This window comes from Leptonotus elevatus, chromosome 16 (assembly GCF_054856555.1).
Source record: "Leptonotus elevatus isolate MCC_2025b chromosome 16, RoL_Lele_1.0, whole genome shotgun sequence".
Taxonomy (NCBI): Eukaryota; Metazoa; Chordata; class Actinopteri; order Syngnathiformes; family Syngnathidae; genus Leptonotus; species Leptonotus elevatus.
The window spans coordinates 3,917,000-3,933,611 of NC_141254.1; the positions used below are offsets into that span (position 1 = coordinate 3,917,000).

General features: G+C 37.3%; 1 protein-coding gene across 8 annotated transcripts in view; it reads right to left on the minus strand.

The window, feature by feature from the left end:
• Positions 1-16,612, minus strand: part of ntm (neurotrimin) — a 92,735-nt gene that overhangs the window by 33,690 nt on the left and 42,433 nt on the right. For 6 of the 8 annotated variants that reach the window (XR_015097394.1, XR_015097395.1, XM_086098528.1 and 3 more), the window contains exon 1: positions 10,203-10,438. Coding sequence is in view for 6 of the 8 variants with exons in the window: in XM_086098528.1 (XP_085954654.1) it covers positions 10,203-10,375 (173 nt within the window). In the remaining 2 variants the exon portion in view is untranslated. Of the gene's footprint in view, positions 1-10,202; positions 10,439-16,612 lie in introns of those variants that run through there. The other 2 variants (XM_086098525.1, XM_086098530.1) reach the window with 1 other exon arrangement.

Below are 16,612 nucleotides of genomic sequence, written 5' to 3' on the forward strand. Positions count from 1 at the left end.
CATTACTACATGCTGTGTTCCACGGAAGAGTGACTGTGATAAGTGCCTTGAAGAGGAATAAGCAGCACTCAAAAACAGGAATTGGTCAGCTATTAAATTTGACATAAAAAAAACAAATCACAGGTCTCATGAGGAGAATTTTAGATGGATTAGGGGTTGTCTGTTGACAGCGGTCAAAGATCCAGTCAGACATGAGTCTCTGTGGACTAGTATATGTTGCTTGCAGATGACATTGTGATCTGTGGTGAAAATAGGAAGCTGATGCACAAAAACTTTGTGTGGACTGTAAATAAGAGGGAGGTAAGTGGAAGTGTGAGATTACAAAGCAAAGTACTTGTAATCAACCATTCAAAAGACGGTAGTGAGACCAGTTTTATGGTTTGTAGATGTGACCAATGACCAGAAGACATGAGACACAGCTGTGTAGCATGGACAGGATCAGAAACTATCTTACCAGAAGGACAGCACAAACTGGACGGTTTGCAGGCCAAACTGTGATGGAGGGGACAGTGGAAGTGGAAGGATGCTGTAAATTGTGACACCCTCAAGGGGGCAAAGAGGAGATTTATGGATGTGAAAAGACTTGTGCAGGGAGAGATGGAAGAGGATGATTCACTGTGGTGAAAGCTTAATAGAGTTAAGCTGAAAGTGAAAGAGGAACAGTATTTCTGTGTTCACTACTGATATTGCAAAATAAAGGGAAACCAATGAAGTTGAATTATCCTGAGGTCATACAATGAGGACTTCAACCACAAGTTCCAACATCATACCGGCAGAATTTATTAATATATTTTTTTTTTTGCTGGGCGGGGGGGGGGGGCAGTGGGGGTAATTCAGAATATATATATATATATATATATATACAAACAAAATGTTTGCTTTTTTTATATGGCTGGGAGCCAAAAGTTTTCTAGAAATTACACATGCAAAATATTTCTTCAATATATGATGGTTTAGGGGTGCCACCATATATTTGTTTTTTTGTGATTTGTGGTCAATGGGTGCCAAAGCGATGTGAGGTAAAACAAAAGGCTGCTTCTCAAGAAACTGAAGTGACCTTCATTGTTTCAGTTAGGTATGTATAGTCTTATTACATTTTATTGTCATATCTGTTGTATTTTTTGTTTGTTTGTTTTTTACTTCGACAGTCATAACAACAGATAGCAAATGTTTGCTAACCACAGTTAGGCTAGTAAAACAAACCTACTCAAGATAGGCAGAAGGTTTTTCTTACAGTATAATAAACCCTGATGGATATTAAATGATAAATTATTGACTGTTAATGGAAACAAAACCGTTTCATAGCTAAAATGGCACAGAATAGCTACTAGTAATTACCCAATTATTGTTGAGTACATATCTGTACTTGTGTGTTTGTTTGTTTTTTTTGCAGTCATTTAAGTTTTTATATAGTTATTTTGTGTTCATTCCATGAAGCTAACTAAGCTAGCAAAGGTTTGCTAACCACAGTTAGGTTAGTTAGTTACAAAACCAATTTTAAACATGGTTGCCTCATAACGTGTTAAGATGGACCAATAGGTTTTTCTTTTCATCTAATGAACACTGTTTGATATTAAAGTAGCACTAAGGAACTTTTCAACCATCATCAAATATTTTCATAACTCTTCTGATGAAACATCGACTTAAAACTAGTTGAATGGTACCTTTGCCAAGGCCTGAGGGGGTCTGTATCATTTTTACTGGCACACAGCAACTTTGAGGAGGATGGTAGGAACACTGCCACACAAAAAACGACAAATTTGCTGACTACTTTATGGCATACGTCACTTCCCCCTTTACCCATTCGTTACAAAGACAGAAGTCAATTTGAATGTCGACACACGATTACGATTACTTTCCTGGCAGATGCTGCACAACAACTTTTTAAAAGTTTTGTCTGAGGAGACAAAAAAAATGGAAAAATGGAAGCTACCCGTAAAAGGACAGTCAAGGATCAACACTGGTCCGGCTTTCACTCGCTGGCATGACTTAAAAAACAACGCAATGTGCTTGTCTTCATGCGAAATATGGTCTTCCTTTAGGCATAACATTACCGCTTGTGTCCATATGGTGCCGCCATAATCAGCATTAACTGAAAGTTCCTTAGTGTTGCTTTAAAGGAAAAATATTTTGAAGGATAAAATGGCACTGAAGTAAAAGAAATGACCCAATTATTGTTAGCAATATCATGCTAAGATAGGATTGTAGTCACTGGGGGGCCACCAAAAAGTTTTTTATTGAGGCCTAATTTGGTCAGGAACAAGCCCTACATTGACCTTACAGATTAATTTAAAGACCTACAACACATTTGGCTAAAGTCGGGCCCGAAAACCACATCCGGCCCGCGTCTCCAACTGACCCCTTGCAGCCTTTATAAAGACAAAATAAAAAGTCATGCACTACTTTTATTTGGATGCGCATGTGTAGCTCAATCCCCTATTCACTCTCAACTACTGGAAAAACATGCTGGAGACCCCATTTCTTTTAAAGGGATGGGATGTATCCCAATTTTCTTTAAGGGACAGCAACATTCACCGTCTTACAGTGAGCAACACAAACACTATCAAACAAATGTTTTACTTGACTTTTAACTACGTAACAAAACTGTTTTAATTAATTTTAGCATCCTTACAAGTAAAATACAGACTGCAAAAAAAGACTATGTTTTATATAAATTCAAATGTAATAATCTGCAAAACAATGTGCATACAAATAAAGTGACAAATGCCATAATGGAAACTCTCAATAAAAATGGTAATTACACAAATTCATTTTGTGAGGTACTATTTTATTGTTTTAATTTGCTATACTAATTTCTATGACGACGTATTAGGGTGGGGGCAATATTCAAAGAAAAAAATGATTTTATACTTTATAACGACTTTATAAAGTGGTGGATCTGCGAGAAAAAAACTCAGAAACTTACGAGAAATACACGTAGTGTAATACTCGGATATTTGTGCCAATACTTTTCGGTCGGGTTTTAAAATAGGAGATAGCACTAATGGCAACCATATCATACTAAACATTCGCACTTTATAAAGTGTTAGATACTGCCAGTGACAAAGACGCCTCGCTTTGCAAAGGTCCACACCTTGAGGAACAAACATTTAAGTTAATTTGTTAAAATAAATATTTACTTGTACATTTATGTTTCCACAATTATTATTTACACATTCATACATTTAGGTATTTTTTTGTACAAGTAGCTAAGTTGATGTGTCGAATCTGCTATTCTCCGTCATTTACCTAAAGTATGCTAGCTTCTGATTGGTTAGTGTTGGTTAGTGTCAGCTGATAGGGGATCAGGAAGTGTTGTCGCTCTAGCTGCCGTGTGTCACAAGTAAAGTTTAAATTAAGAATGAATCCATCTCCATCCTGCCTTTCTATTTTATAAACAATGTTCCATTAACCACCAACGAATCCTCACATTAGACTATAGCTACGCTACGTGTATTTCTCGTAAGTTACTGAGTTTTTTTCTCGCAAATCTGCCACTTTATAAAGTCGCAAATTTGCCACTTTATGAAGTAGAAATTTACGATTTTTTTCTCTGAATATTGCCCCCACCCTCTAAAAAATATATATTTATACATGGCCCTTATACGCCTTTGTACATTTCAATGCCTAAAGGGATTTACACTCTGCTGCATATTTTTGTTGCACACCAGATAGACGGCCAAACCACACACATGCCACCATGCAACGAGAGATATCCGTGATAACAACAAAACAATGGAATACTGTACAAATAAAGTGCAATAATAATAATAATAGTAATAGTAATAATTGAGGCTGCCATATAGACACTGATAAGATGATTTGGTTGTTGGTTTCCCTCCAACACGCAAGCACACAAAATGACAGACCGGTACAGCCATCAGTGACATGCATTCATTCCATTGACAATGGCAGCTTGTCAGACTGAGGACAGGTTCTAAAAGCACAAAGTTTGCTCTCAGCCCACGAAGGAAAAAGGGGTGAATGCATTTTGCACTGACAGAAGCACTGTCACAATATTTTTATGATAGAGCATACAGAAGGCTTTGATACTACTGACATGAAGAGGTGGCTTAAAGCAATGGTCGTTATTACAAAAAACGGCCAGCAGGTGGCAGCAGAGTATAAGAGATCCGCCAGGGCCAACAAGCTCTTTTTCTAAGTGTTTTCAACAGGTTTGTGAATAATGATGAAACTTAGCTATATTCTAATGCTAATTGCTGCAAAAACGGAAACAGATACAAACATACTTTTTTTTCCTGATGAAAGAAAATATTAGAATCTTTCTTTTGTTAGGTTCCATGTTTGTTTTTTGTTTTTTTAAGATTCCATGTTTTTATAGCAATAGAACACAATATTCTGTGGACCTTGCAAAATCAATAACATTTTTGTAAAACAGCCTCAAGTGAAGGGGGTTGCTTCAGTGAAAATGGCTTGGAGTGAATGAGTCATCAACATACACAAAAAAGCCCCTAATATACAAATATAGTTAATTCCTGCAACTTCTGACATGTAATTCTAGTTTTTATTTGAGCAGAAAACTAATTCCTTGCTTTAATTATTTAAAAAAGAAAAAAAGAAAAACCTAGAGTCTTTGGAATTATCTGACGTGGAATCATGTTGGCAATCCCGGAAGATGTCAGGATTAAGATGGAGAATAATGAAAAAACTTCTGGACAGGGCTGTCTTAAATTATTCCAGTTTTATTTTGATAACAAGCTTATGTCCGAACTGTGGAAAATCCAAAAAATAAAATAAAATAAATGGTGCACACACTCTCTTTGTCTGCATCCAATCTTATGGGGCTGGAAAATGAATAAATACTTCTTGAATATACATGCCATAGTGTCACAGAGTATCATATCCTACACTACAGGACCTTCAGGTCTTCTTGTCTTTGTTTCTCCCAGACCTGCAAACACCAGAGTTACACATTTGTGCATGCAGGTCACAAATTTAACAGCTACAGATGTCGACCTATAATGAGATAAAAACCTCCTTTCCTGTGCTTACTGGCTTCTTTGACTCTGGGTAAACTATTAAAGCTTTAGATCGTCCATTGAAAGATTAACTATGTGATTTATCCATGTCCATGAAAGAGTATTTTTCACTTTTATTTGTTACATTTTAACATGAGTATCTGCGAAATACACGCAGCAGACTGCTAGTTAACAATATGAAAGACATTTGAATCATGTCAGTGAGGAGTGAACTGAAAAAACAGCAACATGAGCGAGTGATACTCAACAACACTGTGGACTCGATGAAGAACAAGTCAGTCAACTGGCCGATTTCTACCCATGCCAAAAAATAGCAACATTTTGCTCTGTTAGCTAATATTCTTCAAATTATCTAGATATGACTTAGGAGGAAACATTAATGTGGTTTGAATTTGGCCATATATGCAATTTTAAATGTATCCAAGTGACTTTATATATTAAGTACTAAATATCTTGTGTTTATCAACTGTTCTATATTAAACACGAAACATTATTGCCAGCTAGATTCAAAGCCCAGCAAAATGAACTCATAATGCACAGTATATCAGCTGGCCGTCATAAAAATTATATTGTGACAACTGTAACCCATTAAGATGATTTAATAGTCATCAACGGCCAACAAAAAAAATATGAATTGGTCTCTTGGCCAATTTGTTCATACTATCATCAGGGAGCACGCTCATTTTTAAGTCTGATAAAGCGCAAAAAAACAACAACGAAGGTACAATAGATTATACCCTACTTGTATTGCAGTGATGCACAGAGCCAATGATCGTTACACAATGAAAGAAGAAACACAAGCCAAATCCATTTCACTCATCTATGACTTCTGCCTAACGCTATATTTAGCACTTTCCCTTTTCTTAGGAGCCATTCTGACTAAGCCCTTGTTTAGGAAAGGATTTGTGCGCCAACATCTTCCCTTCTTAACTCATTCACTCCCAGCCATTTTCACTGACGCAACCCCCATTGCTCCCGGCTGTTTTACTGGATTTTGACTGATTTTGCAAGGCTCACAGAATTCTGTTCTATTGCTATAAACACATGTAACCTACCAAAAGAAAGATTAGAGTCTCTTCTTTCATCAGGAAACTATCAACTATATTTGTATCTGTTTCCATTTTGCAGAAATTAGCATTAGAATATAGGTAAGTTTCATCATTATTCACATTCCTGTTGAAAACAATGGCAAAAAGAGCTTGTTGTAACATGGCCCTGGCTGATCTTTTATACTCTGCTGCCACCTGCTGGCCATTTTTTGTAATAAATACCATTGCTTTAAGCCACCTCTTCATGTCAGAAGCTGTATCAAAGCCTTCTGTATGCTGTTATAAAAAAAAAAACATAAAACGTATTTACACGTTTTTGGGTTTGAATGAGTTAAGTGTTAATTTTCTAACAATAGGAAAATGCGGGTCCCAGAATGAAAACAGTTGAGAACCACTGGTCTAGTGTGTATTTCAACTTGCACCCCAGGTCAGCTGCAATAGTCCCACGACCTCAAGAAGTATATGGAGAGATTGCACCAGACCACATATGATATGCAACTTATTTTTGAGAAAACATATTAAACGGTCAATACCTGATTATGCAATGTTTAAACTGAGAACAAGTATCTTAAAATTACTTAAGGCTCACCTTGACTGCTCCAGCAATAACATTTCTGAGTTACTGGTTCTGTCCACTACAGAGCCACACTCTTCCTGATTGTTGGAAATGAATATTCAGAGACAACGGCACTGGTTTAAATCCACCATAGTTCATTATAGTGTCTTTATAATTTGCTAATTATTTTAGGCTGAATTTAAATCACTTCAAAGTGAGATGGGTGAGGAATAGAAAAAAATATCATCCAGAAATTATATACAATGAACTGCCGCAGTTTCACAGTTCAGATAGTTTTCAGTTAAGAATCGTCTGGAGATAGGAGATTAAACTCATGAACAATACAGAAAGCTAAATATAGAACAAGCCATTTGCCAAAGCCTCTCCGTTCCCACTTTCACATACTGTAACTATCCATTAGTCTATGGTAATTATGTAAGATATAATTGCTTCATCTAACATCAAACAGTTTAACCATGTTTCAAGTGTCTGCCACAGTTTCCCTAATACGCATATTTGTTGAACATAAACAGCTTTGAGGTTTTGTTCGTGTGGCGTTTGCATGGATATTCATAGTAAGGCTGCTTGATTATGAAAAAAATAATCACAATTATTTTGGTAATAATACGCCAACCTACACCTTCAGCGACCAGTGAAAAAAAAAAATATATTTTAGAGTTTTAGTAGATGCTGGCGTGGTAGATCTGTCATGCATGAGAACCTCCACCAAAGGGGGGAGCCGTTGACTTCAGCCCGACGAAGCACGCACAGCCCCCAGGAGCCGCCCAGGCCACAGCAGCATTAGAGCACGACTTCCGGGTCATGCTGGGGCCACTTTGTAGGGCTACTTTGTATACACGATAATATCGGTGGCCAATAATCATCTACAATTATCAGCCAATTTGACGTCATACAGATTAACAAGATAATAAAGAAATTTGACGATTCGGGCTGCGCAATTTATTGAAAAAATATCGATATCGCAATATTGGCAAAGACATGCAATAAGTTCCATATAAAATGTTATGCTTTTATCTGACGCTAATTAAAATGTGCACCGCCATCCAATAGTTGAACATTATCGAGAGGTAATTACAATTAAATAACTAAGAATATAGAGTTTGCTTATTTATCTGCATGAAAATGTTTTATTATTTCATTAGATAATAAAAATTGCATTTATTTTGGTACATGTTAAATATCGCAATATCAATATCGCTATATTCAGCAACTATATCACATATCACATGATTTTCCAACATTGTGCAGACTTCTGCCAATAATAATAGACTTGCCACGTTGGTCCATCTGTTGTGGTTGTGGCTCAAGTTGTGCCCAAGTCCTCAACCCCTCCCCTCTCCTTTTGTAGTGTCACATATTTGTGACGTCACAATGCGCACGACCTCGTGTTCACAGAAGATGCATCATGGCGACATGGTAGTCGCCCGTGTGGGCTTTCTTTACTGGGTCTCCCCTAAATGTTACCCTCGTAGTTGTTCGTTGCATTTTTAAAACATGACTGCTTTGTTTTGGCAAAATCAAAATGAGTTACTGGTTGTCTTTGAAGCAGAGATATCAATACAATTCAGGTTCATGGTGCTTTACATGTTTCAATGTATTTGTACATGTTAGACTTACAGTGGGACTCGAAAGTATATTTATATTCAAGTTAATTTTGCAAATAATTATCGGCTTACTAATCGGTTATCAACATCGACACTTTCTTAATAATTGGTTTATTGGTATCGGTTAAAAATAGCATTATTGTGCATCCCTACTACTTTGGTAGCCACTTTTTTTAAACATGATTTTTACGGATGTGCAAACGCTATGCGCACTTTGCTTATACTCATGGTACAAACAAAATTAAATCATTGGTTTTATCTTTTCAGGCTGAGAGGGCCACTTCTTGACACTTCACTCATTATTGCACACCTGCAGCTGATCGGTAATTAACTCCAGAGTTAATGATTTCTGCCTAATCTACGTGCAGGTGCCAGATGATTCCCGCTTCCAAAAGTGGTACTTCGGCCAACACAACTGTGTTTTTGCTATGCTTTTTTTGTGGCGTGCTTTACCTGCTGACTTCTTTCTCTTGTCACCATTTCCTCCAGACCACTACTAGTTGTGGAGCCTTGTTCCACAAGTCATACTACCTCAACGCTTAACATCCACCTCTTTGCTTTTCTGTCCACATATAGCACATATGCACATATACAGAAATTAAATCAGCGTGACACATACTAAACGTATATACAGCACACAACAACTACTACTACTACTACAGGAAACAACAGTATTAAAAAAAAACACTTCCTTTTCAACACCATTCTACAAAATATAGCTAAGCATACTGGGAAGTGCAGATTCAATTGTGTTATGTTGGGGAAGATGACGCTGTAAATATTATAGCTAATCACATATTTTATCGTTAATGCTGATGTTTGTGTTTAATTAGATGTTTATGTGTTCCATTTGCTGTACATCAATTTCACTTAGTTTTCTGTTTAGTGGTGCCCATTTTCAAATGGTAATCCCAGAATAAGTATGATGTTAAACAAACCATATGAGAAGCTTTGTCCCAAATAAGGTGTTAGCATACTAACCGTTAGGGTAATTCTAATGTCACAGACTCCCATTGGAAAATAATTCTCATGTAATGGAGAGATGATTTTCCAAAGAAAGTACAAAGTATGTGCCAGTGTTTCCTCCACATTCATTGAGCAGTGGCGGCCCGCCCGCGGCTCCTAATTCTTAGCGGCCACTCCTTCTAGGTTGGAGGGTAGGGGAACGGGGAGGGGGTTGTAGGACGCGGCGGTACACCGGATGGATACATAAAAAGATGACCAGAAAGCATCGGGAAATTCACGAGTTTCGTGAACCAATGGTCCTTTTTTGCCCGGCAGTACCCAACCCCAACACCACCGTCGACAAAAATCTCCGGCCGCCTTCCACAGTTTGCACAGCTACGAACGAGAATAGTAATCACTGCTCATCTGACACGCACTTGACATGTCGTTAAAATATCCGTCAAGCAGACACAGTAAACATACAGCATAATTTACAATCAACATTGGAGTATTCAACACAGCATTTTCCAATTATATAAGAAGATCCATCATGTATTTTTCACCCAATAAACAAGACAACCTCAAATAAATTCTGTGATTATACTTATGTTAAGATTACATTCAAGATTCCCGAGAGCATTTGAAAGCAGCATAAATCCCTCTATGTCCAGTAAGCCTCTGAAGGCATAGAGGAGGGAAAAGGTCACCATTGGCAATCTCTTATAGAATTGCTTGTCTAGCATAGTATTATAACAATGTGACTTTTTCCTCTGTAGCATCACCCAACAGTCCTCTGCAGTGACAAGTATTTAGTTTCATTTGACCCAACCCACAAGCACACTTTTGCTGTAGTTACAGAAAAACGTACAAAAGTTAACGGTGTACCATGTGTGCATTGGCTGGTTTTGGAGAAGAAAAAAAATCAATTTAAGTATTAACATGTTGGAACAGACAGCATTTCAATTTTGCATCTGACTGAGAGAGGAAATGTATTATTATTTTTATTTTTTTAAGTGTGGTAACTCACCTGAGAAAGACTGTCTCTCCTTGTCTGACGGTGATATTGTCCATCATTTTTTTGTCGTATTGAGAATCGCCTTGACTGTGGACTGGCAAGCCTGTAGGCACAAAAAGCAAAATCCTCAGCGAGAGAAGGGTTGTGCACTTGCAAAAGATGACAATATGTCCAAGGACAGACATTATCTTGAGCTTTTAGATGCGTGGGAAAAAGTCCCATGTGAACAAGGAGTCCCCGGTGACCCAGTGAACATACTGCTGGAGATTATTCACCCCCCCCCCCCCAAGTTCATTGGTCTTAATCCAGATCTTGTTGTCGAATAGCTGTGGCTCATAATGCAGGGCAGACACAATCCCTTGTCCAAACTGTATTTAGAAGATTTTTTTTAAGAATCGTAATCCCTCTTGACAGATTGCAGATCCACCTACCTATAAAACTATCGTTACAAATACAATATATAAGTAATTTACAATTGTTGAACAACATCAGTATTGTAGAATAAATTAATCAGAGTATGTGAATAAATTGAGAACTCATCAAAAATGTTCTTGTATATTAAATTGTTAATTGTGTGAAGGCTGTAGCCTTCACGTTATAACTTTGTTTTGTTCCTCCCATTGTTTTGGGCATCCATCTACTTCCACATAATTCATCCGATTCTCGTCATTCCAATTTTAACATATTCCAAATATTCACGCCATTCTTGCTTTCATTTTTCTTATTCCAAATATTCAAGCCTAACCCACAATTCTCGATTTTGTACCCTAATTTCCCCATTCATTCTTAATAGCAGATTCAACATTTCATATTTACATTCAACTCATTCATTTCACTTTAGGGATGGTTATTAGTCAATTCCCTACTTCATTCTTCAAACCTCACTCAATTTCCTACCTGATATCTTAAACCTTACTCCATTTTCTACCTGATTCCTCACACCTTACTTCATTCACATAATTCATCCAATTTTCACCATTCCAATTTTAACATATTCCAAATATTCACGCCATGATTGTATCTATTTATTTATTTCAAATGTTCACACCTTACCCACATTTCTCGATGTTGTACCTACTATTACCCATTAATTTCCAATGGCAGATTCAACATTACACATTTACATCATTTCAAAGTGACATTCAAAACATTTAACTCATTCATTTCACTTTAGGGATGAATATTAGATCCATTCCCTACTTGATTCTTCACCCCTTACTTCAAACCCTATTTGATTTTAAACACCTTAACCCTTTCTTCTTTTTCCATTACAATTTCTACATTTATTCACCAATTGAAACCGTTCCAATTTACAACTGTTCAGCGTTTTACCTGCCGACTACTTGAACATTTCTTGATGGATTCAAACCATTTCAACTTCAACATGCTCAGATATTGTATTTCCAGTTCATTGTATATCATTCCATGTAATTCATTATACTTCAAAATCATTTGATATTCCTGTTCCTAATTCCTGTTTTTCATTCAGCCTCACAGCTTTCACACACAATTTTCTCAGAAATTGCACATTGTCTAATTTACAGTTGATTTACAGAAATGTTCCTTTGTTGGCTATTAGGAAGCTATGTTGTTGATATCAGAAGAAGTTGTGGGCCTGTATTTCTTAGTACTTTTGCTCTTGTTCAACACGTATACACAATAATGTATGAGTATGAACTGTATTGACTGTGAAGCTTCTGCACAGTCAACAAAGTCACTTATTGGCTATTACCTGTTGTGGACTCTTTTTGGCATTTCTGGCCATGATATTCAATAGAAGAAAGTATCAGCCATTGTTATTTTGCTCCTTCATATAGCGTTTGTTGAGAATGACAATAAAGAACATCAGCACTTTTGGACCCTCAAATGCACCAATACAGTCGCAGAATGATAGTTGTTTTGCACTTTAACAGCTTTGCTTCTTGTTGAGTGGAGAATGTCATAGTTGTTAGATTGTTCTGCAATTCTACAGCAGCAAGGATTGGAGCCGTGTGGAGTTCTGTGCCCCCAACGTCCCGGGGATAGATGTGGAGAGGAATAATGGTCGGTGATAGAAAGTGAAGTGAAGAAAAACAGATGACTCAGTGGGACGAGGAAAATTACTTTGTGAGTTGTTCATCAACGAATGAACTATCAGCGTTTGCTTTCAAAGTGAGTTTGTATAGGATGTGAGTGACATCATGCACGGTGGAGTATAATCATCATTCTTCGTAGTAGTACTACTATTACTAGTACTAGTAGAAGTATGAGTAGAAAAGTATTTTTATGTCTTTTTGTCTTTTTTTTCTGCATATGTATTCATTTTGTATTTGTTTATTTGCCTTGTTCTCCTTTGTATCTGCAGTCAGGTCGAAGAATGTGTTGAAGGTTAAATAAAGTAAAATGAACACACAGACACATTCATAAATACACGTCTTTAGAATACATAACGCAAATCTCCCCCAAAAATCAAAATGAATAATACATTTGACTTTGTTATACATAACTTTTTTAACATTCACCACAACATTTTTTTATGTCTTTTGAATAAACTCTCTTTAAACATAGATTATTGCAGTGGGCATGACATATTTGCATGTCTAAACCAATAAAACGCATAATTTGCATGAGTGTCAACACTTCTGGTTCATGATTTGATCCGAGCTAACCAATCACAATCGGAAGTTGATTTGCATAGTGTTCATGTTAAAAATGTTACATATACCGGTAAGATTGGTAAATTTACAACAGCAGCCATAATCCTGGCGTCCACTATAACAAATAAAACCATGACAAACTACAATCAAATTGCATACAGCTGTCATATTGTGATGATAAAAATATTACAAGTAAATAAAACAAAAGTTACATATGTAACTACGGTTCTATGAGGGACGAAATAGAACCACAAACGGCTGAGAACTACCCCGTTTTTTCCTATTATGAAAGTAAAAGATAGTTGTTCCTATTGATTGATGTAGGGTTTTGTTGTCCCTGAAATGTGACAAACTAAAATAAACTCGCATTAAATTACATTGTTCACAATTGACTGTCTGAATCAAACATACACTTTCTGTTGTAACTGACTGTCGTAAGGTGGCATTTATGACCTGTGTGTTAGTGTTTGCCGCCAAGTGACTAAAAACAAGTATATATTGACAACACTATGGTATACTCAATTAATTAAACCAATTTACCTGAAGTTTTTTCAATATTTTAGCCAATATTTATACTGACATTGAGCTAGTTTATATTGTATACAGAGAATAAATGCAGGCTAGTTTAAACAGCCAGCTGGGGCTGGTATACTTGCTGGATAATCAGAGGTGCCAAATCCAGGTCCAGAAAGTAAAAACCCTACCACAGTTTGGCTTTAGCCACTGATGCTAGCTAGCTAAATCCCTAGCAGGTAAACAAGCACTGTCAAGGCAGATCTGTGACCCCTGCACTATCTGTGACGCGAATGCGGAAAAGATCAGCCATCTTAGATCGCTAACTACGGCAACCACATAGGTCAAAACACGTTCACACACAAAAAAAAAAGGAAACAGACATTGCGAAAGGTACAGGAAAGATGCACGTTTGTTTATGTTAATTTTTTTTATTTAAGCAAAGTAGTTCTAACTATGAGAGTGGGTACGGTTTATTGTTATTGTCTTTAGAACAATGTGTGGCCATTATCATAGTGTAACACGTTTGCAAATGTGTATTTTTTTATTTACTTGCAATTGACTTATATTTGTTTTGTAAATTTTTACTTTTGTTTTTGTATTTATTTTAGTTTTACATGCTGAAGTGTTTTGTGTACTGCGCATGTCATGAGCGCAGAGAGAGGAGAGAGGTGCAACCGAGAGAGCCTCGTTCGAGAAGAGAGTTAAATAAGAGAGCTGTGCTTGAATCCTGTCCTGTCGTGTGGTTAATTAAGCAAGAAGATGCCAGAAAACATCAACTCGAAACTATTTATAGTTCACCAGCCTCCGGAAATGACAACAACATCTTAGGGTTACAATAGCATAGGGGTTGAGACTGGGTGAGGGTAATTTAAAACACAAACACCGCAGACCTACTGTAAAGTATAACAATGCAGACTCACTGGAAATATAATGGGGTCAAAAGTAAAATGTTCATCTTTAAAACATATAGGAGCAAAAGTTACTTAGTTACTTTAAAATTGAATCAAGAATCTAAGATTGTTTTAATGTATCATTTTACGAACGCGCAATATCGCGCAGGCATATGAAGGTATTTTGTTCTAGTGTTGTTGCCGTAGTTAGCGATCCAAGATGGCCGATCTTCCGCACATGCGCGTCACAGATCGTGCAGGGGTCACAGATAGCGCCTTGACAATCACCATGGGAGATAGCTAGGGAGCTTGCTAGCTAGCACCTGGGGCTAAAGTCAAACTGTGGCAGGGTTTTTACTTTCTAGACCTCGATTTGCTACCTCTGTGGATAATTAAGTATAGTAACAACCTATACAGTCCAATTATTGTCAAATTATTATCTTCTTACAGAGATGGCTCACACAAAAAAGGAAAACAGGCAAAAAGGAAAATGTTTTTCCTTTGACCAATGCAAGGAAAAGCAACACATGTAGGTTTGATCTTTACATTTTTTTAACTAAGACTGTTCTGAATTATGTAAGTATAATAGATGTCGCTCATTTATATTTATACAATTTAAATTTTTCTGCGGCGAGATGTCAGAGTGAAAGGGTGTCTTGTCCCAGAAATAAATACTACACCTGTTACTACACCCTGACTTCCAGGCACCATAATCACACTAGATATTGAATGTATCTGTTAGGTGTGATTAACTAGGTAATTAAAATATATTGAAGCCATATCAAAATGTAAGAAATAGTCAAGGAAATGTCAACTGATGGTTGTACTGTCTATTCTATCAAGCAATCAAGTTTCGATAGACTGCCCAAAGCACCCAAATGCCATCAGAATTCTGCAAGGAAAACAGGAACAATTCTTTCCTGCCTCAATCCTCTTTGCCAAACAGCAAACGGGTCAATACCCCATCATTATAGAGCTTCACACTTCGGTGGCTGCAAATCGACTGCCGGGAGGATGATGGAGTAAGGCAATGATGCCAATGCTGATGAAGAGACATCATCACTCATCTTCTGTGCCATCAAAAAAGAAAATAATAAAAACAACCTGGTAAAAATACTAGGATTCAGCTAAAGAAGCAGAACATAGAGCTGCCGTATATAATTCTGTCACCCAGGGTGTTTTAGGCATTATGGTGTTTATTTTTAGGTAGTTACTTGAATCAATATTATTTTAGTGGACAGGGGCACAATGAAAAGTAATGCATTCAATCAAAGTCAAACGTGGAACTTTTTTAAATGTTATTATTAATATGTACATTTAAATGTATTTATTTGCCCTGGATTGGCTTAACTTCACCAGCCAGATTGATGATTGTGATTCACTCGAGAGAGAGAGAGAGAGAGAGAGAGAGAGAGAGAGAGAGAGAGAGAGAGAGAGAGAGAGAGAGAGAGAGAGAGAGTTCTTCACATTATCAATCTGGTACTTCACTAGGCAGACCCGTTCGAGAAAGGTGGGACTTGCTGTACAATACTTCGAGCTGATTGGACGATGCGGCATCTTTGCATATTTGTTTTGAACAATCAAGGCAACGGATGAAAATCTCGTCTTCCGTCTCATGTTAGGGAGGGAGCACGGACATCTTTAACAGATATAAATGCACGAAACTGTGAGTAATATAGCGAGAACATAATTAATTGCAGCATCCATTCATCTGTTAGGTTTGGGGGGATTTCCCGCCGCCATTGGCGCTTATTGGTTTCGTCCTGGCTTAACATAGCCTGATTGGTCCAACCTAAAAAAGGTCGGCTGCAAACGTATCAGCGGGAGCGGTACAAGATGTATTTGTTGGAGTTTATGAACAAAAAGGTGTGAAAGGTGTGGTAAAACAGTGATTTTCAACATTTTTCTGACAGCAGCTACACTTTTCTTCCACCAGTCCACAAAGAAGGATATTGGTGTTTCAGTCTAGTTGTGTCTTGATGGGAGCTTAGTTAACATCTGACTCCTCCAGACAAAGATGAAGATTTAGTGTAGTTTGTCAACATCCTGGAACTCCTAACTAATTCCTCAGCTGTCCTTCAACAGGCACTGGACTACTACTGTCAACATTATACTACTCACCAGGCTTAGTGATCAACAAACAATCAACTGAAGTTCTCTGTCATCCTTCCGGTCTTCATCCCTAAAGGTAATTGAGCAGTTCTGCTACCATAAGCAGTATCCTGACTCCAACATGCCATATCTTCAATGACACCCAGGATCGAATCAACCGGGCTGCCTCCGCCTTGGGTATACTGTGCTCCCAAACAAGAGTTGCAGTACACAAACTAGTGTACCTTATTATTGTGAGTTATGGGTGAAGAAGGCTCCTCAGACGGGC